This window comes from Podarcis cretensis (assembly GCF_951804945.1).
Source record: "Podarcis cretensis genome assembly, chromosome: 5".
Taxonomy (NCBI): Eukaryota; Metazoa; Chordata; class Lepidosauria; order Squamata; family Lacertidae; genus Podarcis; species Podarcis cretensis.
This window is the reverse complement of record NC_137174.1, coordinates 96,154,107-96,182,069: the sequence shown is the minus strand read 5'-3', so window position 1 is coordinate 96,182,069 and position 27,963 is coordinate 96,154,107. Positions and strand designations below refer to the sequence as shown.

The 27,963-nt window shown below is 41.8% G+C and overlaps 1 protein-coding gene across 1 annotated transcript; it reads right to left on the bottom strand.

Annotated features, from left to right (window-relative positions):
- Window positions 1-431: 431 nt before the first annotated feature.
- On the bottom strand, window positions 432-27,963 carry LOC307217046 (cytochrome P450 2J2-like). Its single transcript, XM_079978059.1, has 9 exons — window positions 27,705-27,963; window positions 23,095-23,257; window positions 8,498-8,647; window positions 8,135-8,295; window positions 6,959-7,135; window positions 4,086-4,227; window positions 2,860-3,047; window positions 2,197-2,338; window positions 432-1,194 (listed from the first exon to the last, which is right to left on the bottom strand). Exons 1-9 carry the CDS (start codon window positions 27,870-27,872, stop codon window positions 1,007-1,009), a joined length of 1,479 nt encoding a protein of 492 aa, XP_079834185.1. The 5' UTR covers window positions 27,873-27,963; the 3' UTR covers window positions 432-1,006.

The following is a 27,963-nucleotide window of genomic DNA, read 5'->3' as shown; positions in this document are numbered from 1 at the left end:
AACACAGCTTCACCTCCCTTAGTTCATTTAAAATGCCGAGCCTGAGTCAGAGTCAGTTCGGAAAAAGTTCAGAAGATTAATTAAATTGTTTAGAGTTATGAGTCCTTGAAATAGGCTGGGCAGTGGCTGTTAAGCTGTTTGACTTCGTTAGATCTAATTTACAGTGCCAACTTCACAAGCTGTCTGATATAAAACCCCAGGTTGCCAAACTTTTGATAAGAAGAGGGTTAAAAGATTAAAAAGTTAAAGTTAAAAGGAGTAGGAGCCCCCAACATCTAATTGATGTCTCTTCATCTCTTCATCTGTGGCTTACTTCCACTCCTCCAACATCACAACACCGCCATTTGGCTGTTTCAGTCCTCTAGTCACCTTTTGTGAAGGACTCCTGATACCTTGCGTGGTCCGGGTTCTGTGTTCTGGGTTCAATGTAGTGATTTAGAAGAGATATTTTATTAACAAGCACACATGTACAGCAGCCATCAAAGAAACTTAACATTCTTCAACTGGAGAAGCTGATAGCCTTGCTCTTAGGAGTTTACTCATCTTAAAGATACAATAACATAGCATGGGGGTGTTAGAAGGGGGCTGCAGAAGAGGGAGAGAGGAGGAGGTGTGGGAATGTGTGTGTAAGGGAGATTTGAGAAAAGAAGGGGAGGGGGAGGAGAAAAGGGAGCAAGAGTAAGAATGGGGATGCAAAGGAAGTTGTCAAAAAGGAGGGAGTAAGGAGGCATTGGGAGAGGGATGAAGATGAAAGCAGGGGCATGAAAGGCCTGAAGAAAAGGAGGAGATGGGGAGAAGGGGAAAACGGATGCAAAGCAGAGCTGCAGAAGATAAGAGAGAAGTGGCTTCAGAAATGGAGCTGCGAAGGTGAAAAGAGACCTCAGTAGTTGCATGGGATGAGATGGGAAGGGAAGGGGAAATGCTAGGGGGTTCATGTGTCAGGAGTGGCCAAGGGGTCACCAAGTGCAGGAAGCAGGGGTGCAGCCCCTAATATTTTCCTATTTTCTTATGTGTTGCAACGGGGAATAGCACAGAGTTTATAAGGATAGGGATGTGCTGTAGCCCCTACTGTAGCCTCTTTACTGAGTTCTTTGACTCCTTCTGGCAGCTGGAAGCTGAATGCCCTCAGCAGGCTGGTCAGGAAGATGAATATTTCGATCTTTGCCATCTGCATTCCCAAACAAATGCGAGCCCCTGAGGAGGAGACAAGAAGAAGGCAGCAAGTGAGCAAAAATTTACTTTCCCGTGTTCATTCCTTTGTAGCTATAAGCATTCTGCATAACACTTTGGCAAAATAGACATAGTTAGGATAGGGAAAACATCAAGGCTGCTGTCAGTTTTCTAGCCTGGTCAGTGCTAACCTTCCTTTCTTCTTGTTATACTTATGTTTTGTTCTGTAATTTGAAGTTCCCTATCTCATATCAAGGAAGATACATTCAGGAAGAGGATGGATTGAAGATGAAGGGTCCTGTGGGAGGGGCAGGGCAGAGAGCATCTCCCAGGGCTAGAAGCCAGTGTAAGAGGATCTAGCTCCCAGTGAGAACTGGGAGGGCTCACTTTTCTGTGTGCAGAATAAGGGTGAAGATTTAATTTTGATAGAGGACTCTGTAATTTCCTTTTCTATTTCTATTTTTTCTTTCCTAATCTTTTTTCTATTTTCCCTTTTAGATTAGTATGATTTATATTGTGTCTTAGGTATAAAGCTTTTTAATAAAACTTGATTTTAAAAAATAAAAGGAAAACTGGTCAACTGCCCAAATCAGCAATGCAGAAAGGGGTTAAGACCATGGAGCAAACTCTCCTGCCAGGTTTACTTCACCTTGGTAGGAACTAGCATTGCTGCCTGAAGAGAAGTTGGGTGGCTTGCAGTGGTGATGTGTGACAGGGAAGAGCACTATCCTGGTCTGGCAGTGCTGCCTCTCTCAGGGACAGGGCAGGGGTGGCAAATGTTGGGAGGTGCAGATGGAGACCACATAAGTGTGTGTGCATGTGTGGGTCCCAAGCCACCAACCCAGAGATCCCCTTAACTTGCCAGTGCCTTGCCCCATTCTGCTGACCAGCAGTGCCACTCCAGCCAGAAAGACGCTGCTTCTGCTCCGGCCCACTCCCTCCTGTGCTGCTGCTGGTGTCATTTCCTGGAAGCAGACCAGTAAGCCCATCTACAGATCGCAACGTAGCTTGGTCTTCTGTGTTTACCTGCACCAAATGGGAGATATTCTTCTCTGTTCACGAATTGTCCATCCTTGTCCAAAAAATGATTTGGGTTGAACTTTGCAGGTGTCTCCCATCGTGTTGGATCAAGAAGAACAGAGCGCAGATCGGGAACAATAATAGTCCCCTGCAAATAAGAAACAAGTGACTTGGAATGCATTCAGATCAATACTTTTTTTTTATTGTCCCACACTATCCCAAGACTAATCATTGCAGAGACTGATCTGAATTATTATTATTATTATTATTGTTATTGTTATTGTTATTGTTATTGTTATTGTTATTGTTATTGTTATTGTTATTGTTATTGTTATTGTTATTGTTATTATTATGGTGGGTGGCTTTGTATTCATCACTGTAAAAACTTTCTGTACAGGCAGGAACACAAGAAGAATTTCCCCCACCTCTTTTAAAATGAACGCTCACAAGCAGGCTGAGACCTCTGGCCACTACATGCTTCTCCCCTGCCACAATTGCCCCATGGAATGGCACTTGCTGATGGTGAAACATGTCTGCAGATGGAGCTCCTGCTCTTGCCCTTCAGATTTTTGACTAGACAGGAAGAGATGGCTGCATCTCTCAATATGAAACCTTCTGCTGCTCTTTGCTCTTGGGCTACAGGAGTGCAGCTATATCACACTGTTATACCTTGGGAATGAGAAAACCACGCAGCTTGAAATCCTTTGTACATTGCCTAGGGAACCCCAAAAAACTGACGTATTTAAAGCGCTGTAGTTCATGAATCACAGCATTGGTGTAGGGCAGTTTCTTCTTGTCTTGATAGCAGATTGAGTGAGCAGAACCTATGACATCTTCTATTTCCTTGTGCATTTTATCTGAAGAGAATGATGGAAACAGAAGGTTTATTGTGAATACTGCATTTTATTTCAGATGGACATTTAATTCCCTTGAACATATTCCATAAATCTCTGTGAATGAGTCCCAGTTTCTTGCATTTTTAGGTCACCTGGTCCTCCAAGGAGCTCAAGTCTGTGTACATGGTTCTTCTCCATTCTAGATCCCAGGTGTGAAAAGGCTGAAAGTGAAGCTCATCGCAGTTGTTTCTGGTTACCAGAGCTGGTTGGATTTGCTGAAGGACTGGGATCAAAGGCTGTCATATATTCATTCTCCACCCCCAGCCCTCAATATTTCCTACTTAGTTTCACTAATACTCATTTCCTCATCTGATCTTTGGCTAGCACCACTCATATAAAGTTAAAGGTAAAGGACCCCTAGACGGTTAAGTCCAATCAAAGGAGACTATGGAGTGCTTCGCTCATCTCGCTTTCAGGCCTAGGGAGCTGGTGTTTATTCACAGCCAGCATTCCGGGTCATGTGGCCAGCATGACTAAACCACTTCTGGCACAACTGGACACCATGATGAGTGCCAGAGCACACAGAAATGCTGATTACCTTCCCACCGCAGCACTACCTGTTTACTAACACTGGCATGCTTTCGAACTGCTACGTTGGCAGAAGTTGGGACAGAGCAATAGGAGCTCACCTGTCTTATGGATTCGAACTGCCAACCTTCTAATCAGCAATCCTTAGAGGCTCAGTGCTTTAGACCACAGTGCCACCCGCATCCCTCATGTAATGGAGCATGGAGAGGCAGGAATGAGGCTCAGTTACTTATTTCACAGCAGGGGCATTCTTGTACATTTGCTGCATAAAGAAACTGCTAGCAGATTTGCAAAACAAAAGAGGTTGTGGAATGGAATCAAACTGGAGGGGGGAATGTGCATTGCAAGGGGTTGTATGAGAAGACCCCTGGGGTCCCTTCCAACCCTACTATTGTAGGCTTCCTTATGAAACCTTTAAAGAATTATGGTCCACCCTAGTGGTCAAGAGAAGCCCTGGCTCTCCTCTCTCACCTTGGATATCTGGATGACTTGCCAGGAGGAGAAGTGCCCATTTCAGAGAACACGTAGTTGTGTCCGACCCTCCTACAAAGAGGTCAAAAATGCACTGGGCCAAGTTTTCTTCATCATAGGTGGACTCTGGATCATTCCTGCTCTGGTGTTGAAAATGGGGAAAGTGACATGTCATTTACATGCATTACATTCTGTCCTTCAGCACTTTATCTTCCTTCCCCCACTTATTACCATACCAGGGTGGCCACACATGCTTCATGAGAGGTGGGGTGTCCTCTTATAGTGCCTAAGGTGAAATGGGAAGCTGCTGCCACCCCCCCCTTACTGTTGCTGCCCTCACTCGCTGGATCATCACCTTTTTGTGGTGAGTGGGCTTGCACATTCCTATGACCCTTGTGAGTGAAGCCATTGGGAATCTCATACTCCCTGCAGGGTCACCCACGGCGGTAAGGTCAAAGGGGAGCAGCTAGACAAAGAATGACCCAAGAAGTCATCAACGGCAGAACAGGTGGGTGATAACAAGCGGTATGTTACAATGGCTGTAAAGGTGGATGAAAGCTGCAGCAAATAAGAATTTACCGGTTGCCATGTCAACTCATGCCATCAGAACAGAGCCTTACTGCGAAGACTGTTCATTGGTCAGTGTGCACTGATTTACAGACATAAAACAAATTCACGTGCAGGCATCTTCCAAAAAACCCATCCCAAACCCAAACACCAAAAGTTCCATGGTGATCAGCATATGGTAACAGGGGCAGGATTGTGAAATCTGGAAGCCCTTAGTCATGAAACAGCACATGGGCGGTGGATACAGATTGGCAGCTGTATCCATGACTGAGCAGCCCTTTTTAGGATCTACTCTGCTCACTCCAAAATGGGGGAGGGGCTAGAAAAGGTGCCCTAAACATAGTCTGCCTCTCTTTTTCCCTGACTGGATTACCACGCCCAGTGGGGTCACCACCCAGCGGTGGTAAAAGACAATTGAACTTTGGAACATGGAATATATGGACAGATATAACACAGACAATGAGCATCCTGAACGCAGAACTGCCATCATTGCAAGAGAGATGTGACATTTTAACATCAATATTGCAGTGCTTCAAGAAACTCAAAGAGCAGGCAAGGGACAACTGAAGGAAGAAAAAGGAGGCTACACATTCTTCTGGAAAGGTCTATCTGAACAAGAATGTCAAATATATGAGGTAGGCTTCACTATCAAAAACAATCTTGTAAAGCTCCTGTCAGAAGTCCCTACCAGACTTCTGGTAAACTCACCAAAAACCAACAGGCTACTATTACCAACACACTCGTTTGACAGAAAAATAAATGTAAAACTTCACGGAGGCATTTGGTGCTTTTGTTTTTGCTATTTTTTGTGTTTTTGTTTGTGTGGCTTTTTCATTTTTGTGACTGTAGCTTGTTCTTCATTTTATGATTGATTGATTGATTGATTGATTGTGTGACTATGGAAATGGATAAAAACCCACCATCCAAACAATGACTATCATCAGCGCAGGTAAGAAAGAATTTTAATTTTAATTTTTATCCATCCACAATACTGTTTTATTTATTTTATAGTACAGTACAGTGATTACAGCTTTCATTTTATGGATCAATGGCCTCATTAGATAGAAAAATTCACGTTAAATTGCTGTTTTAGGGGTTGTTTATAAAAGTCTGGAATGGATTAATTCATTTTCCATTACTTTCTATGGGAAAGCATGCCTCAGTTTTGGAACACTTTGATTTTGGAACAGACTTCTGGAACGGATTAAGTTTGAGAACCAAGGTACCACTGTACTGGTTTCCAGGCAAGGGATTAGTATTCACATATAACAGGGAATATAATGATTCCTTGAATGAGCTGCCTTCAGCAGTGGCATAGCGTGGGGGGTGCAGTGGGGCCGGCCGCACCGGGCGCAACATCTGGGGGGGCGCGCTCGCCGCCTCCGGAGTCGCCGAAGAGCCTCGGGCACAGGCTGTAGCAGAGCCCCATGTCTCGCGGAACCGACGAGCTGTGCGTGCGTCCGGGCTGAAGGCGTCCGGCAGAAAGTGGCTCTCAGCGCTCGCCGCGGTCCCCGCACGTCAGGGCCGCGGAGGACACGCCAGGCAGCCCCTCCTCACAACCCCGCCGCCGCCGCTGCTGCTGCAGCTGCTGGGCCATGTTGCATTTTCCTCGCCTCTCTGCCCTCCTCCTCCGGGAAAGCGGTGTTGTTTGGGCGGCAGCGCCAGCGGCAACTCGCCTCAGATCACCTGACACGGACCCGCCACCGCCGCTGTGGCTACCTTACCGTAAATACCCCAACCCAGGCAGCAGCAAAAAGAAGCTGGCAGCGGCGGCAGGTTAGGGGTTAGGGGCGCAAATTACTTGCCTTGCCCTGGGTTAGGGGGCGCAAATTACTTGCCTTGCCCCGGGTTAGGGGGCGCAAATTACTTGCCTTGCCCCGGGTGCTGACAACCCACGCTACACCGCTGGCCTACAGTTTTGAAGCAGATACTCATTTGCATTCACATTTGTACATGAAAATATCTATCCTTTCCTAGCTATTTTAGTAGATGCCTATGGAAGGATGTCAACTCACTTTAGCAATTAAAATGACTATGAAGGAGTTGTGGGGGGGCAGAGAGAGATATTGGTGTCCTGGCAAGAGATTAGTATTCACTTATATTTATTTTTTGTTAAAGATTTCAACATAACAATTAATCAAAAACTTATCCTCCTCATTCCCCCCCTATTTTCCCCTCCCCAAAAAGAAAACCAGCCCTCCCACCCCACCCCCCAGACTTCCCTCAGCTCCTCTCTCTGTTCACTCATAACATGGAATATAATGATTCCTTGGATGAGCAGCATTTGGTTTCAAGCACATACTTACTTTCTCCATCTGAAGTAGATAGAAATCAATGAGATCCTGTGGCTCATGCAGAGACTGATTCTCCTTATGCTTCTCTATCTCCTCCTTTGCAAATGAAAGCACCATCTCTGTGCAGGACAAGGCCTTCTTGTGGGGCCCTGGGAGATGTTTCATGAGCCATGGGAGCATTTCATAAAGCTAAAGGAAAGATAGCAGAAATATTGCCATTACCATGAGGAAGCTTGTTCAAACCGTTTGTGCTTTGGAATTGCACTTATAAAACATGATCTGCATTCTTCTTCAGGGCAAGCATATTAGTTTGAGTCTCACTAAGAAGAAGGAAGGTGTCTATAGCTTCTCTGGAATCCCACAATGACTGGATTCTGTGAATTATCCCTAGCTGAACATGTGAAAGAAAAGTATGGCTCAAAATATTTTTCCAGCTTCCCAGCATAATTTCAAAACTGGGCACAATTTCAGGACCTCTCCTGGAACAAGTTAGTGCCCGTTTGTGTTAGTTGGACATGGGTGGAGAATAGGGATGGGGGGAAATTCAAGTACGGTAAGTTTCATGAGTACTTTTTTTTTTTTTTTTACAGATTAGGAATGGATGTAGAAATGTGGAGAACTGAACTTAAATTTGAGGAAAGGGTTTAGTTGATCATCCAGAAGGGGGCTGCTTTCCTCAGCAATATCGATAGTGCTTGAGTTGCTGGTCTCTCTTTCATTAAAAAAAATTCCAGCCAAGTGATGGCTGCAGGGGCCTCACCATGGACGCCATCATGATTGCCACTGCTAGGTGGGTATAGAGTAGACACATTTAGTTTTCCATGATGGCAACAAAACTATGTAATTCTCTTCTAGAGAAGATTATTTTGTTCACCTCTCTTCCCATTGGTGGGCTCTAGATGACCTGTTCTGAAGGTCATTGTTCCATTTTTGTCCCATCTTCCCTCCAAAGAGTCTCCTGTGGTGGAAAAAGTCTTCTTTTGTTGCTGTTTTATGGGGGGGGGTTGTACGTGTTTTTTATCTCAATGATAATCATGAGCAATGGATCAAGCTGTGAGATAGTAAGTGACCCTTATCTCAGATCAATTTAAACCTGATCTCACTTCTCCAACCCTCTATCAGAATACTGATTTGTGGTATTAAGGCCCTTGGGAGACCTGTTTGGGAGGAATGGAAATGACTACTCACAGCATAACCAAAGCTACATGCAAATTGTAGGGAAAAATCTATGGCTTCTATCAGCTTCTGGAGCCTTTCATCTTCAAGAGCAAACCGGTGCCCAAAAGCCACAGCACATATCACGTTGGAGACTGAAGTAGCGATGGGCATGGAAGGGTCAAGTGGCTGTCCTGCAAAATAAAGTTATACTAATGTTAGCTCAGCTGGTCCAGTTCATAATGAGAGTGGGGTTTCATGGTGGCCAAGAGAAACTGCTGGGATCTCCATTAGGAACCAAGAAAAGCATATCACATTCCTTTCTAAAATGGACAGAGGTAGGACACAAATATATCTCCATATGCCAGCTCAGCACCATCACTTAGCATAACATACCCTTTGAACGTGCAAAAGCCTCCACGAGCTGATGGGCCTCCTCTGCTACTTGCTGCTCCATGCCTTTCTTTTCCCGCCACAGCTTCCGCAGAGTAACTACAACAAAGCGTCTCTGTTGCCTCCAGGTGTGACCATTTGATAATGCAATACCTATTGAAAATCAGTGAGATATAACAACAATCATACCTCGGGTTAAAGTCGCTTCGGGTTAAATCTTAAATCTTTTCAGGTTGCCTCCCACGGCGACCCGGAAGTAACGGAACAGGTTACTTCAGGGTTTTGCTGCTCACACATGTGCAGATGCTCAGAATGACGTCGCAGGCATGCTCACTTTACAGTATCAGCAAAAAGTGAGATTTCTCGACAGCTCTACCGTTTTGACTTTTGAAGAGAAACCTGGTATCTGATACAGTGTGATGTCGACAAGTTTAGATCTTTCCATGGAAGGCCATCACGATCAAATTTCACTTCTATCTATCAAGCTTCTGGTGATGCTATTGGGAAAAGAATGGAAGTGGTGGAAATGGAAGGAGCTTTTTTCTTTCTCTCTTGCTAAATTAGGATGGAAAATCACTGCCTACAGGAAATGGGATCACAAGATATAAAACTGGGTGTAAAATAATGAATATACAACAAGTAAATAACTATGGGTTATTTTTCAATATTGTACAGTGGTACCTCAGGTTACATACACTTCAGGTTACATACGCTTCAGGTTACAGACTCCGCTAACCCAAAAGTAGTGCTTCAGGTTAAGAACTTTGCTTCAGGATGAGAACAGAAATCGGGCTCTGGCGGCACGGCAGCAGCAGGAGGCCCCATTAGCTAAAGTGGTGCTTCAGGTTAAGAACAGTTTCAGGTTAAGTACGGACCTCCGGAACGAATTAAATACTTAACCTGAGGTACCACTGTATATGACTACAGTGCAGAGATTCCTGTTTAAATAGAAATGAAGAATTTGTTTTTTATATAAAAAAAAACATGGAGGAATGGTTGGAATTTTTGGGGAGATAAAGTCACCATACTGGAATGGAGGAGGACTATTGGGTACACACTTGAAGGTGACAGCCGGCTGGTGAAAGACCCTGTGTGAGAGGCAGAGAAGGAAAGATCTCCCAGGGTGGGAGACTGGGGGAAGAAAGGGAAGCACCCAGGTGAGAGCTGGGAGGGTCCACTCCCTTCTGTGTGAGACAAGAGTTAAGATCTACCTTTGAGAGAGAGAGCTTGGCGTTTCTTTCTCTCTTTTACTTTTTTTGTTGTTTGCTTAGTTAGTGTTTCTGAAAAGTTTCAATAAAAAGTATGGAAAACCAAACAAACCCAATTCAGCCAATTTTTCGACACTGTTTTTAAGGATATAATGTGTGGTGTCAACCAGTTACTACTTCTACTGGTCCAGCTAGACAGGTTTGGGGTTTTTTACTGAGGGTGAATTCTGCACCAGATTTTTGACAAGACGTAATGCATCAATGGTGGATATATTCTGCTTTGTTAATTCTTCTGCAAAACTGCCTGAACACTACTGCATTATTTCTGTCTGGGGAAACTATATTGCAACAAAAGTGGGACAAAAAGAAGTTTGTGCATTTGTAGTTTTCAGCAGAAAGTTAAAGGATGTGACAGAATGGAAATGAAACTGTATGATCACCTCAAAATCTTTGCAGGCATAAATAGTATTGACAATGAAGTTGGATACAACCACCTTGAAAGTATTATGAGCACAAATCATTATGAATGTGCAATTAAAAAAAGTTTTCTGGAGGAGCCCTTAGCACCAGTAATAAACTGTGGAGTTAGTGAGAGGAATTATTGGGCAGGCCAGCCCCACAGTGATTCACATTGTGTCTTTCAGAGTGAATGTCCCTGTTCTTTGGAACTGCATTCAGAATATGACTCTGCACTTTCCCCCCAAAAAGGAAGACATTTTTCCCCCAACAAGCTTTCCCAGTCGTGTACAAAGGTCACTTCAATAGGTGTATACCTTTTATTGTTTTAACCCATATTTAGTTGTTGGTTTTTGTACTGTTTTAAAACCTTTTATAATAAATAATAATAATATTTTTTTATTTATACCCCACCCTTCCCAGTTCAGAAAACTGGGCTCAGGGCGGCTAACAACAAATTTAAAACACTTAATTGATGCAACAAAAAACAGCATAAAATACAGTATAAAACGTGAATAACAATAAATTCAGAATTCAAAAATCAATTTAGGGGGGAAATCCAGCCAATAAACTGAAGGACACAAGAATGTAAAATGAAGATTAAGGTAGGGCCTTGGAATGTGCAGAGAGATAAGGTAGGGCGGAAACATGCAAGGGCGGTCCCGGAGTAAACAAGTCATGTGAGTAAATTGCACAGGCAAGGCTTAGGGCACATGCCCAGGGGGGGACTGTCGGGGACCAATTAAGAAATGCCAACAAGGCATTGCACAAGCCATATAAGGGAATGGAATGAATGGAAAGAATGTATCATGATTAGATAAGGAAAGGATGACGAGGGGTGAGACGATAGGGAAAGGTATAAAAGTGCTTGCCTATTTGCTGGAAACGCCGCCAGCCTTTGGAAGCGATTCCGCTGGCCGCCTCTGCACAGAACTAAATAAACTCTTTCTCCGTGAACCACACCCTGGTGTCAGTTTGACTCCTCTGTTTTCTCACCGAGGGGCAGCACAATTAAGGCTTCAAAACATTAGATGATCACCAGGGCTAGCTGGCTAAATTAGTCCTATTTGGGCCAGAGAGGAGACCAGGGGAGAATTAGCTGTGGGATCCCAGAGCGGGTAGTCTTCATAAAAAGCGGAGGGGAGGGGAGGAAGGGGAATAAAAGACCAGGCTAAATTCAAATTGAAAGCCAGGCAGAATAGCTCTGTCTTACAGGCATTCTTAAGGAAATCAGCCCTGAGTGCTCACTGGAAGGACAGATCGTGAAGCTGAGGCTCCAAAACTTTGGCCACCTTGTGAGAAGAGAAGACTCCCTGGAAAAGACCCTGATGTTGGGAAAGATGGGACTTCCGGGTTTAGCGCCATCGGTACTGGCGGAATTCCTCTGACCAAGAGGAATTTGCCCCGTGGGAATTTGGGTCTGGCCGCCACGGCGAAGGCGGACACCCATTAAAAATAGCAGGCGCTGAAGCCTGTGAACGTGGGGATTCGGCTGGCACCTTTTGCGCCTCACCTGCTCGCGGGGAAACCCGATTTCGGGGATCTGGAGTGATGTGAGGTGAGTGGCGCGGTGCTTTGAATCGACTGCTTTTTCCACGGAGCGAAGCCGCATAGACGTTACCGGAGAGCGCTGACCTTTTCCTGTGGTTAATCGGACATTACAGCAACTACCCGTGAGTAGAATAAAGTAGGAGAATTGGATTTTCAAAAAGCTTTAATCTGGCAACGAAAACAGGGGAGGTTCAATATAGGAAGTCCGCCTTCCCCCTTTTGTACATAGACTGAAGCAAGGAAGCTGTAAGCTGAAGCCTTGGAAAGCCTACTTGTAAAGGGCTAAATTTTCACCGGGAAAAAAATATCAATATTGAACCCCCCTCGGATGCAGGAGAAGAGGGGGGAAGTTTCGGACTGAATTTGCCTGCAGGAGAGAGTGGGAAAAGAGTTAAAACCACTACCGCTCTGACCCTGGGAACAGGCTCCTATTGAGGTGCTTTGGAACGTTCGTTGACAGCTAGATAAATAAGAAGAGATACATTGAATTACATTCTTGCGACTGTTTCCGTCTGTGTTATAAAGGACTAAAAGTTGAAAATTGAAACTAAGTCTACTTATTTGAACTGTATTTGGATATTTGGAAATTACAGAATAATACAAATAGAAACTGTACTGATAGGTAGCCGTGTTGGTCTGCCATAGTCAAAACAAAATAAAAAAAATCCTTCCAGTAGGAAGCTGCTGAATTGCAACTTATTACCAAACTTAAAACCATGGAGAGACCTGGTCTGAACAAAGACATTGGATTCTTATCTCATTATACATGACAAAGCCATTTTTCACCTTCTCACCCCTTGCTTTTTCCTGTAAGACCTATTGCAGTCGTTAAGAGTCGTCAACAGGCTCATCACAGCTATCTGCCAATCACCCAATCCCACCACCCTTCTGAGTAATACCCCTCCCCACCTTCTCACTATATAGAAGGGTCTGGTGACTTCTGTTTCAGTGTATCTGAAGAAGTGTGCATGCACACGAAAGCTCATACCAAGAACTAACTTAGTTGGTCTTTAAGGTGCTACTGGAAGGAATTTTTTAATTTTGTTTTGACAAATAGAAACTGTTTCCCCCTAGAGGAAGCTGCTATTGTTACAAGAGCTGGGCTAGGGAATTTCCACTGCAAGATAAACTGTGTGACTGTGAGACTGACCTTGAATCTTTAAGTGTTATGGCAGATGGAAAGGAAAAAATAGATCAGCCAACTTCTGAAAAAACATTAAGGTCTGGGAAGACTTTGCAGCAGCCAAGGAGAGCCTCAACATCAGGTCCCTCTTCCTCTGCAGCTGCTGTGCCAGTACATTCTAAATTGAAAGGAATGTCAGAAGACGCTTTAGCGGTGGCACTAAGCAAGATAAGTGACTCTTTGGATCAACTTAACAAGAAAGTTGACACGGCAACTACTAAAATTGACTTAAACAGAGAAAGTATAAATTTAAATACAGAAAGTATAAATAAGTTGGGACACAAAGTGAATACCAATACAGAGGCTATTCAGAAATTGGTACAGAAGTCTACTTTGATACGGCAGACAGCAGAGGAAGCTAGGGGAAAAGCTGCTGCTGTGGAATGCAAAGTAATACAATTAGAGAGTGAGAGTTCCAGACCTGCAGAGGCAACTTGACGATCACAAATTGACCCTTTCTATGATTGAACTTAAAGAAAAACAGACGAACTTGAGGATCAGGGCTTTGCCTGAATTGGAGAAGGAAAGTTTGATAGACTTTCTTATGCAGGAATTTGCTGATTTTTGGGACGTGGATTTGGATCAAGAGGAATTTAAAATTGTGAGACCTTTCAGACTTGGAAGAGGAGGGGGGAAAGAGAAAAATAGAATACGAGATTGTTTGATTACCCTCCAAACTAAAGAAGAAAGAGATAAAATTTTGGGTTGGCACTATCGGAAGAACTTAGAAGTTCAACAGACAAGATTGGAACTTTTTAAAGACATCCCAAAATATCTTCTGGATCTTAGGCCTGACTACGGAGATTTGGTTGTCCTGCTGAGAAAGAACGAAATCAAATTTAGGTGGGAGTTTCCCCAAGGTTTATCCTTCAGTTTCAAAGGAAGGAAAATCAAAATAACATCGGTAGAAGACAAGGTAAAGTTTTTGGATAAATACGAAGAAGACTTGCAGAAGGAAGCTGGAAAAGAGCCAAGAGCATCGAACAGGAAATCGCCAGATAGAGGACTTGAACAAAGAGCATTGGACAGAAGGTCACCAAATGAAGGAACAGTGGAGATAGCAGCATTATCCTTTGGATTGGACCCCCTAGTGAACCTGCCATCGATACTACCAACAGAAGAAGAGCAAGCACTGGGGGCAGTTGGAGGAAAATCAGAGTAAGTTGGAATGTTAATGGACTGAACTCCCCCGAAAAAAGGCGCAGTCTTTCATTTATTAAAAAAAGAACAATTGGACTTGATCTGCCTACAAGAAACACATGTGATAAGGCTACACAGGAAGATATTGAGTAATAAAAGATTGGGTCATGAATTCATTTCATCAGATAAAGTTCAAAAAAGAGGAGTAGTCCTCTATGCAAAAGAGAGCCTATCACCGAAATTTATATTCAAAGATGACCAAGGAAGATTCGTTGCAATCGAAATTCAATCACAAGGAGAGAAATTCTTGATAGTAGGCATCTATGCACCAAATATGGGACGCAGGTGGCGCTGTGGGTTAAAGCCTCAGCGCCTAGGACTTGCCGATCGAAAGGTCGGCGGTTCGAATCCCTGCGGCGGGGTGCGCTCCCGCTGCTCGGTCCCAGCGCCTGCCAACCTAGCAGTTCGAAAGCACCTCCGGGTGCAAGTAGATAAATAGGGACCCCTTACCAGCAGGAAGGTAAACGGCGTTGCCGTGTGCAGCTCTGGCTCGCCAGAGCAGCGATGTCACGCTGGCCACGTGACCCAGAAGTGTCTCCGGACAGCGCTGGCCCCTGGCCTCTTAAGTGAGATGGGCGCACAACCCCAGAGTCTGTCAAGACTGGCCCGTATGGGCAGGGGTACCTTTACCTTTACCTTTATGCACCAAATGAAGGAAAATCGGAATTTTTAAAGAAATTACATGAGATTCTGTTGGATTATATGGACTATAATATGATTTTGATGGGAGATATGAATGGAGTGGTGTCTACAAACATGGATAAGGCCCAGAGACAGGTAGTCACCAAAGATGCTAGACTACCAAAAACTTTTTTTGACATGACTGAAAATATGGACTTAGCTGATATTTGGAGAATGAAGAACCCTCTGGGAAGAGAGGGAACTTTCTTCTCTGAGGCCAAAATGACATGGACAAGAATTTACCAGATTTGGGTAACTAGAGGATTGGCTCCGAAGACCAGTAAAGTGGAGATTTGCCCCAAGACTTGCTTTGATCATAATGCAGTGAAGATGGAAATGAGATTGACGCCAATTGGTTCCTTCAGATGGAGGATGAATGACACATTGTTTAGGAGTGAAGAAGTGATCAAGAATGCCCCAAAAACCTTGAGAGACTATTTCGAGACAAATATGAGCACAACAGTGGAAAAAAGTGTAATCTGGGATGCAAGCAAGGCAGTCCTGAGAGGATTCCTGATACAACAGAATGCAATTAAGAAGAGAAACCAAAATGAAAAAAAGGATAAAATTTTGGAAAAAATAAAGGAAGGTGAGAAGAAGTTGAGAGTAAAACCAAAATGACAGGAGATCCTGAAAGAGATAAAGTTATATCAAGTACAATTCATAAAATTGACGAATCAGGAAATAGAATGGAAGATCAAACAGATGAGACAAAAGACATTTGAATCGGCAAATAAATGTGGGAAATTGCTGGCTTGGCAAATGAAAAAAAGACAAAAACTTAATACTATTACGAATTTGGAAGTGGAAGGAAAGAATATCCAGAACCCAGTGGAGATTAGGAAGTGTTTGCAGAGGTATTTTAAACAACTTTATACACAGGAAAAGTAGAAGGAAATGGATATTGATCGATTTTTGAAAATAAATGGATTACATAAAATCTCTCAGGGAAACCAGTTAATGTTGAACTATAAAATAACAGATCAGGAAGTGGAAGGGGCCATCCAGGATATGCAATTAGGAAAATCTCCAGGACCGGATGGATTGACTTCAAGGTACTACAGGTCTCTGAAAGAATGGTTAATACAACCACTGAAGGAAGTCTGTAACGAAATATTGGAGGGAAAAAGTGTCAGTATATGGAAACATCACCACTGCAGACAGCCAGATTGTTGACACCACATGATGCGCTTATCTGTGGGAAAGAAAAATTTCCCAGGATGTTCACAGGCTGGATAAGTCTTTGTGAAGAGTGTAACTTGAAACCTTCTGTGTGCGCATGTTCAGAAAGTTTGTCAGACTTGCTGGAAGAACTGAACTGAAAGGACGTGTTTTTCTCTAGTGCTGTAATGTCAGAAATAAACATCATGTAAATAGATTTCTGACTTATTTTCTTTCCCCTGCGGAAGCAGGAGGGAGGGGTTGTGCATTTTGCCCATGCTTGGGAAAATGTCGCCTATCAAAATCTCCCTGGTCTGTCTGGATATCAGCCAGAGGAGGTTACCGGTAAGCAAGCTCCGAGGACAGTGAGAGGGGCCAGCCTCTATGGAGGGGGCTTGCAAACTGACAAAAAGGGCACCAGAGTCATGGAAGGAAGCTTATATTACACTTATACCGAAAACAGAGACTGAAAAGACACAGCTTAAGAACTACCGCCCCATATCGTTGCTTAATGTGGATTACAAAATTTTTGCAGATATTTTGGCTAAAAGATTAAAAAAGGTGTTAATAGAAGAAATTCATAAAGACCAAGCCGGCTTTCTCCCCGGCAGACATTTGTCTGATAATACGAGAAATATAATTAATATTTTAGAAAAATTACAAGTGAATATTAATACTAAGGCAGTTTTGATTTTTGTGGACGCAGAGAAGGCCTTTGACAACATCTCTTGGAGTTTTATGAAGAAGAATTTACAGGGGATGGGGGTAGGCCAAGGTTTTGAAAATGCTATAGGTGCAATTAACTCAGAGCAAAAGGCAAAATTAATTGTGAATAATGTAGTGACAGAAGAGTTTAAGATTGAGAAAGGAACACGACAAGGTTGCCCAATCTCTCCATTGCTTTTTATATCGGTCCTGGAGGTTTTGTTAAATATGATCAGAAAGGACCAATTGGTTAAAGGCATACAAGTGGAAGCTAAACAGTACAAATTGAAAGCATTTGCCGACAATTTAGTATTGACTTTGCAGGAGCCAGAATCTAGTACCAAAAGGGTACTGGAATTGATTCAAGAATTTGGTCAGGTAGCAGGTTTTAAGTTGAACAAGACGAAAACTAAGGTTCTAGAGAAAAATTTAACCGTGAATGAGAGAGAGAAGTACCAGGAAGACTCCATTATTATCAAATAATGGAGGCATATAATTTGGATAAAAAAGTTGGCTTCCAGGTGGAAAAATCAAAATTGGAAACAGAATTGTTAGACCCTAAAATTAAGAATCTGTCAAGAATGTATAACTTGCTGTTGAAATGGAATACTCAGGACGAAACGGTGAAATCTGCTATGATTAAATGGGTACAAGATGTTGGACATAACATTATGATGGCTGACTGGGAACAGTTATGGACCACAGGTATGAAATTTACGGCATGTAATGCCCTAAGAGAGAATTTAATGAAAATGATTTACAGGTGGTACATAACGCCAGTCAAGCTTGCAAAGATCTATCACTTGCCTGAAAATAAATGTTGGAAATGTAATGAGACTGAAGGTACATTCTTTCACCTTTGGTGGACATGCCCAAGGATTAAGACATTCTGGGAGATGATTTATAATGAAATGAAAAAGGTATTTAGACTTCCGGGTTAGCGCCATCGGCAATGGCAGAATTCCTCTGACTCAGAGGAACCCGCTCCGCCAAAATCGGGTCTGGCCACCGCGGCGAAGGCGGAGACCCTCTAAAAATCCCAGGCGGAGGAAGCCTGGGAATGTGGGATTCGGCTCACACCAGGAGCGCCCCCCCTACTCACACGGAAACCCCTTTTTGGGGGTTCCGAAGTGATGCAGGGTGAGTGGCGAGGTGTCTCGAATCGACTGCTATTTTTGCGGAGTGAAGCCGCACAGCCATTGTCAGAGAGCGCTGACTTCTTTTTGTGGACATTCGGATTTCAAACAACAACCCGTGAGTAGTACGGAAATTGGATTTTTAAAAATATTTTTAAATTCGGCACGATTGGGGAAGGTCCAAACAGGAAGTCCGCCTCCCCTTTCTGTAAATAATTTAAAGCAAAGAACCTGTCAACTAAGGTCGTGGAGAGATTTTTTTTCTTTTTTTCTGTAAAGGACTTTAATTCTACGGATTGACACTATAAGAAATTTTATTTGGAAGCAGGGGAGCCTGCAGGAAAAGAATTAAACTTGGGAATTGATGTGCCACCCCCCCCCCGGACCCGGGAGTGGTCCGTGAGAGCCCGTTGATGAAGTATAGAATAATTTGACAGCTGTCAAGCTAGCTGTCAAGATGCAAAAAGAGGACTTTGTTTCTGTTGTCTATATTTGTTACGAGCTTGCTTTTGAAAAGAAGGAAGGACTGTTACAATTTAACTGGACTTTTGGATCTGTGCTGAAAGGAGTCAAAAGAAACTTAAATTCCCCTAGAGGGAGCTTTGGGATATTGCAGAGAATGGCTGTTGGAAAGGAAATCCAGTCTGAACTGAATAGGGCATTTTTTCTCTTGGGAAAGTTGCATGGTCAAATTGGTGTTTTGACTACAAATGTTACAACTTTGGACACAAGACTGAGTACCATCATTGAACTTGATAAGAACTCGGCACAGGAATTTTATTCAACTGAACAAGCAGGGAAATTTGAGAAGGAGAATTATGTTGTCTCTGAAGAGAAGAAAGGGGGAGCCGTAACCCTGCAGATGTGAAAGGAGAGCTGCAATTTGAGGCCTGACATGATGGCAATAAGGGGAAATAAATTTTTGAAGATGGAAGTTTGGCCTGAATTGGAAAGTGAAAGATGGAGAGATCTCCTTATGTGGAGATCAGATGACCCTAGGATTATAAATTTGATTCAGGTGGAAGTTGGAGCTTTGGGGACATTTGGATCTGAAAGGAGAATGAAACAAGATTTGGAATACCCCATAGGCCTTACTTTTAAGTACGGAGGTTTGGCTGGAAGGAATGTGGATGCTGTTGGGTTGGACCTTCCCCGAGATTTGGCTTTCAATATTAAGGACCATCAAAAAGACGGGCAGAGGGGACATGAGAGAGACTTGAGAGCCTCCGATGTAAAATCTCCGGGCTAATGGTTTTTTGAGATTGATGGACTTATGTTGGGGACTGAAACCGGGAAGGGGGTATGGGTGGAATGGAAATTGGGAACTCAAAGGGTATACAATATAATTTGCTTTTTTGTTTTATATGAGAGTTGGGAAATTCGTGGAAGGGAATTTTTTTCGACCTTAGAGAAACGTCTCAAGAATAAGTATTGATATATAGGTTTGGATGAGAGTTAAGATTGGATAAAGTAAAAGTGGTTTTTAAAACAAATTAAATTACTTAAATGAAAATAAGGTTGGAAGGATTTGCAGAAATAACTATTTGAACTGGAATACAAAAATGGGAGGTGTGAGGAGGTCAAGGAAATAAGTAAAGGAAGAAAGTTTTGCAAAGGTTTAATCTGGGGTTTTTTTCTTTTCGTTTTTTTTCCAAGTGAGTGTATTTTTTTGGTTGCTGTTGTATTTTTTTTGTATTTTGTATTTTTCTTTTTTTTCTTTCTGTAACTCTTAAACTTTGAATAAATATTATTTTTTTAAAAAAAAAAATGAATGCAAACAGCTTCAATGCACACCTGAATGGCAAGCACTGCTTTACCTCTGTTCTCTTCAAAATGCAATTGCACCCTGAATTCTTTTCTTTTTTAAAAATGCAATTGCATCCTGAAAATAATTTGCTTGCCATTGCAGATGCATGACCCTGTTTGCATACAGTGTTTGCAAGAAAGAAAAAAAAAGGTATTTAAATATACCTTCCTGAAGAAACCAGAGGCCTTTCTCCTGGGCATGGTCGGCCAATTGGTGCCAAAAAAGGATAGAACTTTCTTTATGTATGCGACAACAGCAGCAAGAATACTCATGGCGAGGTACTGGAAGACACAAGATTTACCCACCCGGGAAGAATGGCAGATGAAGTTGATGGACTATATGGAACTGGCGGAAATGACTGGCAGAATCTGAGACCAGGGAGAAGAGTCGGTGGAGGAAGATTGGAAAAAATGTAAAGATTATTTACAGAAATATTGTAAAATTAAGGAGCTTTAGAAAAAAGGTGGAATAAAGTTATATGGCTTTGGCAGAAATGTTAGAAGGAACTAAGCATAGATAGATGGTTAATGTATTAAAAGGGGGAAAAAACTAGGTTGCAATATGTTAAAATTAACTATAAGACAGAAAATAGATGAAGATGTAAAGGACTTGCAGAAATAACTATTTGAACTGGAATACAAAAATGGGAGGTGTGAGGAGGTCAAGGAAATAAGTAAAGGAAGAAAGTTTTGCAAAGGTTTAATCTGGGGTTTTTTTCTTTTCGTTTTTTTTCCAAGTGAGTGTATTTTTTTGGTTGCTGTTGTATTTTTTTTGTATTTTGTATTTTTCTTTTTTTTCTTTCTGTAACTCTTAAACTTTGAATAAATATTATTTTAAAAAAAAAAAATATGAATGCAAACAGCTTCAATGCACACCTGAATGGCAAGCACTGCTTTACCTCTGTTCTCTTCAAAATGCAATTGCACCCTGAATTCTTTTCTTTTTTAAAAATGCAATTGCATCCTGAAAATAATTTGCTTGCCATTGCAGATGCATGACCCTGTTTGCATACAGTGTTTGCAAGAAAGAAAAAAAAAGGTATTTAAATATACCTTCCTGAAGAAACCAGAGGCCTTTCTCCTGGGCATGGTCGGCCAATTGGTGCCAAAAAAGGATAGAACTTTCTTTATGTATGCGACAACAGCAGCAAGAATACTCATGGCGAGGTACTGGAAGACACAAGATTTACCCACCCGGGAAGAATGGCAGATGAAGTTGATGGACTATATGGAACTGGCGGAAATGACTGGCAGAATCTGAGACCAGGGAGAAGAGTCGGTGGAGGAAGATTGGAAAAAATGTAAAGATTATTTACAGAAATATTGTAAAATTAAGGAGCTTTAGAAAAAAGGTGGAATAAAGTTATATGGCTTTGGCAGAAATGTTAGAAGGAACTAAGCATAGATAGATGGTTAATGTATTAAAAGGGGGAAAAAACTAGGTTGCAATATGTTAAAATTAACTATAAGACAGAAAATAGATGAAGATGTAAAGGACTTGCAGAAATAACTATTTGAACTGGAATACAAAAATGGGAGGTGTGAGGAGGTCAAGGAAATAAGTAAAGGAAGAAAGTTTTGCAAAGGTTTAATCTGGTTTTTTTTTCTTTTCGTTTTTTTTCCAAGTGAGTGTATTTTTTTGGTTGCTGTTGTATTTTTTTTGTATTTTGTATTTTTCTTTTTTTTCTTTCTGTAACTCTTAAACTTTGAATAAATATTATTTTTTAAAAAAAAAATATGAATGCAAACAGCTTCAATGCACACCTGAATGGCAAGCACTGCTTTACCTCTGTTCTCTTCAAAATGCAATTGCACCCTGAATTCTTTTCTTTTTTAAAAATGCAATTGCATCCTGAAAATAATTTGCTTGCTATTGCAGATGCATGACCCTGTTTGCATACAGTGTTTGCAAGAAAGAAAAAAAAAGGTATTTAAATATACCTTCCTGAAGAAACCAGAGGCCTTTCTCCTGGGCATGGTCGGCCAATTGGTGCCAAAGAAGGATAGAACTTTCTTTATGTAATTAATTGAATGTAGTTAATTGAAGTGGAATACAAAAAGGGAGGCGTTGAGGAAGTCAATGAAATAAGGGTATGAAAGTTAAGATCGGAAAGATTGGAAGTGTTTTTAATTGTTTTTGTTTTGTTTTGCTAATTTAATGTTTTATGTAGTGTTTTTTGTTTTTGTTTCTGTTTTTCTATGTTTAACCTTTCTTTTTTCTTTTTGTAATTTTCAAAATCTTAATAAATATTATTATTTTTTAAAAAAAGATGTTGGGAAAGATGGAGGGCACAAGGAGATGGGGACGACAGAGGACGAGATGGTTGGACAGTGTTCTTGAAGCTACCAGCATGAGTTTGACCAAACTGTGGGAGGCAGTGGAAGACAAGAGTGCCTGGCGTGCCTTGGTCCATGGGGTCACAAAGAGTCGGACATGACTAAACGACTAAACAACAAGAACACAGGCCCTGCCGCAATAACAGCAGCGAGGATATTGATGGCTCAAAAAATGAAACAAGAAGAAGTACCGACTTTGGAAGAATGGAGAACAAAACTAACAGACTATGCAGAACTGGACAAATTAACTGGAAAAATTAGATTCCAAAGAGATCATAAGTTTTTAGAGGACTGGGGAAAATTTAGAGAATATTTGAAAACGGTATGTGAGGAAGACACAACGCTAGTGTGTTTTAAAGAAGCTTTGTGAAAAAAATAAGGAATATTGCAAGAATGTAAATGAGGATAGAAAGAACGTACTTAAAGGCAATACTAATATTAAGGAATGTGAAGATAGAAATTTAACTACGGATGATTGTCAGAGAAGTTGAGGGAGGTCCAATAAGCTAAAATATGTGATGTGGAAATTTGTATGATTGGAGATTTTATGAAAAATATAATAAAAAATTTGCTTAAAAAATAATAAAAAAAGAACACAGGCCCTGCGGAAGGAAGTTAAATCCTGCTGGGCCCTGGTCTCATGGGAAAGAGCATTCCACCAGGTCAGAGCCATCACTGAGAAGGCCCTGGCCCTGGTGGAGGATAATCTGACTTACTTAGGGCCCGGGACCTCTAAACTATGATTATTCATAGTTTAAACTGTTTTTATATCTCTGTAAGTTACCTTGAGGCATACATGCAAAATGCAATTCATAATTTATAATGATGATAGTAACTATGTGATTGCAAAGTTCACATGTTATATTTGCCACATGAGTCCATGCCCAAATATGTTGGAAGAGCTTGTTGAGAGAAGCAGTGTGTTGTGTTTCTTAGAGATGTCATAATCAACCAAATCTTCACATGTGCTGAAGCCAGGTTTTCATGGACCCAAACGAATGTGTCATTTGATAGCATGAGGACTAGCCACTCTGAATGACCTCAGGCCCTAGGTCCTAGCATTTCCCGTTGTGTGCAGCAGTAATAGAGAACCTTTGTTCTGTTTTTTCTGGACAGCCCTTTAAAAGTCTCATCTTGGGAAAATACCAGTAGAAATTCTTATTCTTCACTACTTACCCTTTCCTTTTATCAGAGTCCTAAGTAAAGGAGTCTCTGGTCGCTCATCTAATTCTTCAGAGTGGTCAATGAGTGCTTCTTTCACTGCTTGGAATCCAGACAGTACTACAATGGGTAGATGTCCAAACCATATGGTGTAAATATTTCCATGTTGCTTTCCCAGCTACCATTTGGTTCAAAAGAGAAGAGAGGAATGATGTGTTCAAAAAACGCAGTTGGAGATTTCAACTTAATACGAGAACGTCATCCTCCCTCACCTCTGCAGTTCTCACTATGTGCAGTTCTCTTGCTATCATCTTTTCCCCTCCTCCTCCTCCTCCCCCTCCCCTCCCTCCCTCCCTCCCTCCCTCCCTCCCTCCCTCCCTCCCATAATCCCAACCCATTTGTTTTACTCCCTCCAAGCCATGTTGCCTCTGCCTAGGATCAGAGCAGCAGAGACACTTCATAGTAACCAGCCCTCCTGTGACAGACAAGAATATGCACAAGTCATTGCCAGAAAATGATCTTGCCACAATCTTTGTGTGTGCAGGGATGTGGAACCTGTAGCCCACCAGATGCTTTTAAACTAGCACTCCCACCATCCCTGACTATTGGCCATGGTGGTTGGGGCAGATGGGCATTGTAGTCCAAAACATCTGGTGGGTACCAGGTTGGCATAGGCTGGGCTAGAGCCCTGGGTCAGTGTTCAGACCCACGGTGGGTCACAGCAGGAGCATCACCACCATAAAAATATATGGGAAGGAATTAAGATGATACATGTCTGGGCTAGAGATTATTACCAATTCCAATGTTTAAAGGTTAATATGTTCATATCTGATGGTTGAGTAATTTTGTATGTTTTGAAGAGTTTTTGCTGAAAAAGCTCAGAATTGTATTTAAGAAACAAATAAAATAAACTATGGCCTGACAAAGAGTTAATGCTTGCGGAGGAAGTAATGGAAAGGTGCCTGTTCTGTTTGTCTCTTGTCTTCTCTGGTTACACGTGAGCTGCTGCTGAGAAAGGCTGATGTGCTCCGGCTTCATTGCCAGTAGAACTCGTTGCCCTTCCGTATGTTGGAAGGGGAGAAGTACACAGTATTCCACGCCAGGGATGTCCAACTGGTAGATCGCGGTGTGTCTGTGGTAGATCTTGGGGGGCCCCCACACCCTCCTGAAAGCTCAATAACTTTGGCTCCCTAAAAAAGCTCAACAAATTTGGTAGATCACCGCCGGTTTCTTTATAGTGGGAGTAGATCTCAGTCTCTTGAAAGTTGGACATACCTGTTCTAGGCCATGTCGCAACATGCAATAGATCAAAAGGAAGACAAGATCAAGAAAATACTGTAATAAGCGGTTTTATTAATTCAACTTCTTGTGTTACACAATGTGTTTTGGAGATGAGTGCCCTTCAACCAGCAGCTATAAACAACACACATAAGACATTAAAACTAGTATAAAGGGGCAAGATTCCGATTAATACTGAAAAGCACAAAAGCATACAAAGTAGGATAATGGCAGCATGGGTAGCTATGTGAAATCAGGGGAAAACACAAGGCAACATAAAACGTTGTTGTATTTTCTATGGGTCAACTTGTAAGTGGTAGCAAGACTTCCTTTCCAAGTGAAATTAGTTTCACGGCTTTCTAAATGACTCTCAGAAGCTGATTTCACAGCCCTGTCCTTGTAATCTTGGAGAGAGATTACAACCTGGAGATTAGCACTTACTGTAAGCTTGCCATATTCCTGACATGTCCTGACAGGAATCGGCAAAATGTCAGGAAACACCCAGATGTATGGCAACCCAATGGAAAAAGCTCAACAATTTCCTAAAAAATGGCAACCCTAGTTTACCGCAGAGATCCTTTAAGAAGATTTTGGTATTTTAGTTTATAATTTGTTTTTTATAAGTGCTTCTGGTGTGAGTGAAAAAGATTGAATAGGGCATGGAGGTTAGTACCTGTTGAGAGGCTGCTGTGAATGAATGCTGTGGTCTGTCTTTTTTCTGTAATAATATTTTATTCTTTTTTCATATAGAAAGTTACATTTCTTAACCTTGGTAACCTCAAGGTAAGATTACTTGCAATGTGTTGTACATAGGGCTGCCTCTGAAGACAGTTCGGAAACTTCAGCTAGTGCAGAATTCAGCGGCCAGGTTGCTCACTGGAACAAGAGCATATTACATCGCTCCTGGTCCGGCTGCACCAGCTACCAATTAGTTTCTGGACCCAATTCAAAGTGCTGGTTTTGACCTAGAAAGCCTTAAATGGCTCAGAACCACAATACTTCAAGGACCGCCTCTTTCAATATGATCTTACCCAGACCCTGAAATCATCTTCTGAGGCCCTTCCTTGTGTTCCTCCTCCATAAGAGGTCCAGAGGGTGGCAACACAAGAATGGACCTGCTCTGCAGTGACTCCCCATCTGTTGAATGCTCACGCCAGGGAAGTTCACCTGGCAAAACCTTCCTTTTTAACTAGGCCTTTGGTTGATTTCATTGACATCTTATGCCATTTTAAAATCTGATTATTTCTGTGGGGGCGTATTATTGGGTGGTTAATAATAATAATAATAATAATAATAATAATGTTCCAATTAACAAAACAATATAGAAATTTTCCATATAGAAAGTTACATTTGTTACTCAACAATTATACAGTGGTACCTCGGGTTACACACACTTCATGTTACATACGCTTCAGGTTACAGACTCTGATAACCTAGAAATAGTACCTCGGGTTGAGAACTTTGCTTCAGGATGAGAACAGAAATCATGCTCTGGCGGCGCGGCAGCAGCAGGAGGCCCCATTAGCTAAAGTGGTGCTTCAGGTTAAGAACAGTTTCAGGGTAAGAACGGACAGGTTAAGAGGCTGATGATGGGAGTAAATTAGCCTCCCGAGTTTTCCCAGGGGATGGGAAAATGCTGCCTCGTCCGCAGTTGCCAATAAATCACCCCCGAGTTCAAAAGGAGGGGGTGGGGGCACTGGACGGAAAGCCCTCAAGTGAGTTTTTGGATCTCCTGGATGCTACTTCTGATTGTGATCCTAGTTGCATTGCTCAAGATAAATAATTGGAGAAGAGTAAATGCACATGTTTCGAGCGAAGGAAAGGATGTACTGATTGCTAATTAAATCGACCATTGAGAAGCTGAGTGACAGGTTGGATTGAACAGAAGACTACATCAAAGAATCACAACTATTTCGGTATGTTGAAACGGATCGGAAAGGAGGGGTAAACTTTTTACTTTTTCAATATGATTTACCTAACAACCCCTCCCCAAGAACAACCACCACATGACTGATAGCAAGTGAGATGGGAAAATAAACTGTGTGGAAATAAAATTATCAACTAAAGGCTCTGTTTTGCGGAAGATCTGGAAAGGTAACAAAAGGCTTTTGGATGACGCAGTTCTAATTGGGAACCGCCATTATGAGACTGACTTTGTTGCAAGATTTACAGTCAAAGGGGGAGGGAGCCAGTGTTCTGTTATCATATCTGAATTCTACGTTTGATTTGGCAAGAACTCCCCTGGAAAGGCTGATTTATGGAGCAACTGGTCTGGGAAAGTTAATGAGCAGACGCTTAGACTGTATTTTATGGGAGCTGCTGAAATGGCGCCTGCCGTTTGAATAGGACTTTTGGATCAGCGTGAAAATCCACACAGGACTATAATAATGTTTGCTTCAACTCGCTTGTGGAGATAACTCAGAGGTTACTAAGAAGAAAAATGATAACAACCAGAAGATTGGAAGACGGGATTTGTAAAGGATAACAACAAAGAGCTGGAAAGATGGGACTTGTGAACATTAAAGCAGCAGAAATATGAGATGACTGGACCCTTTCTGAAGTCGAAGCATGGGTCCCCCCAAAAAAATTTAAAATTCGGCTAAATATTTGGAGTTTATTATGTATTGGTATAATTTGGAATTAATGTGATATGACTGGTTTGTTAACGGGAAATTTAATAAAAATTATTTTTTTAAAAAAAAGAACGGACCTCCAGAACAAATTAAGTACTTAACCCAAGGTACCACTATATTCCAATACAACAAAACAAGTGATTTCCCACTCACCCAATATCAATGTTTATAACTCGAATTACATACGATTGCATTTTAAAGTTCCATCTTATCTATTTTGATCCTCTCTAACATGTTTCTTAATATATTCTGCTGTTTTCTTATAGTTTAAACGGCGCTGTGGTCATTGAATATGGGAAATAACTTTTTATATAGACCGGAAAGGTTTTCCAATCTTCTTTAAAAGATTCTAAATTTGTATCTTTTATCAATTTTTGCCATCTCTGCATATTCCAAGATTTTCATAAAGCATTCTTCCTTTGAGGGTGTTCTCTCCTCCTTCCTCAGTTTAACAGTATACAATACATATTTTTGATCTGTAGTTTTTAATGCGCATTTTCAACTTTTATATGGTTTTGTGCTTTGCAATATTAATAATAATACTATTTACATTATTACTATTATCTGTATTGCTTACAGCTTCTGACAACGGAGGCTTATGGCATTTACCATTTTAACCCATGCCATCGTTGAATCTGAAATATCACAATTGTTGGGGGAAATAGATAAAACAATTGCTGGCATCAGACTGAGTTATTACTAAGCAATAAGTACCTGAATGAGAGTATTTTCATCAATCTTGAATAGAAACCTCCATGTGGCTCCAATGAGAGGAAGCTGGAGAAGTCCTGGAGGATAATGCCTGTTTGACCAGAGCAGTTTCAGGTAGTGCAGAATCAGAAGAGCCACCAGCAGAGCAATCAAAAGTGCCCGTACCTCCATCCTTCTCTTGCTGTCTCTTTCTCCTTAATTTTTTCTAGGTTTCCTGGTCAGGTTCAACTCTCTTTCTCTAAGGAGTTTTTGCTTTCATCAA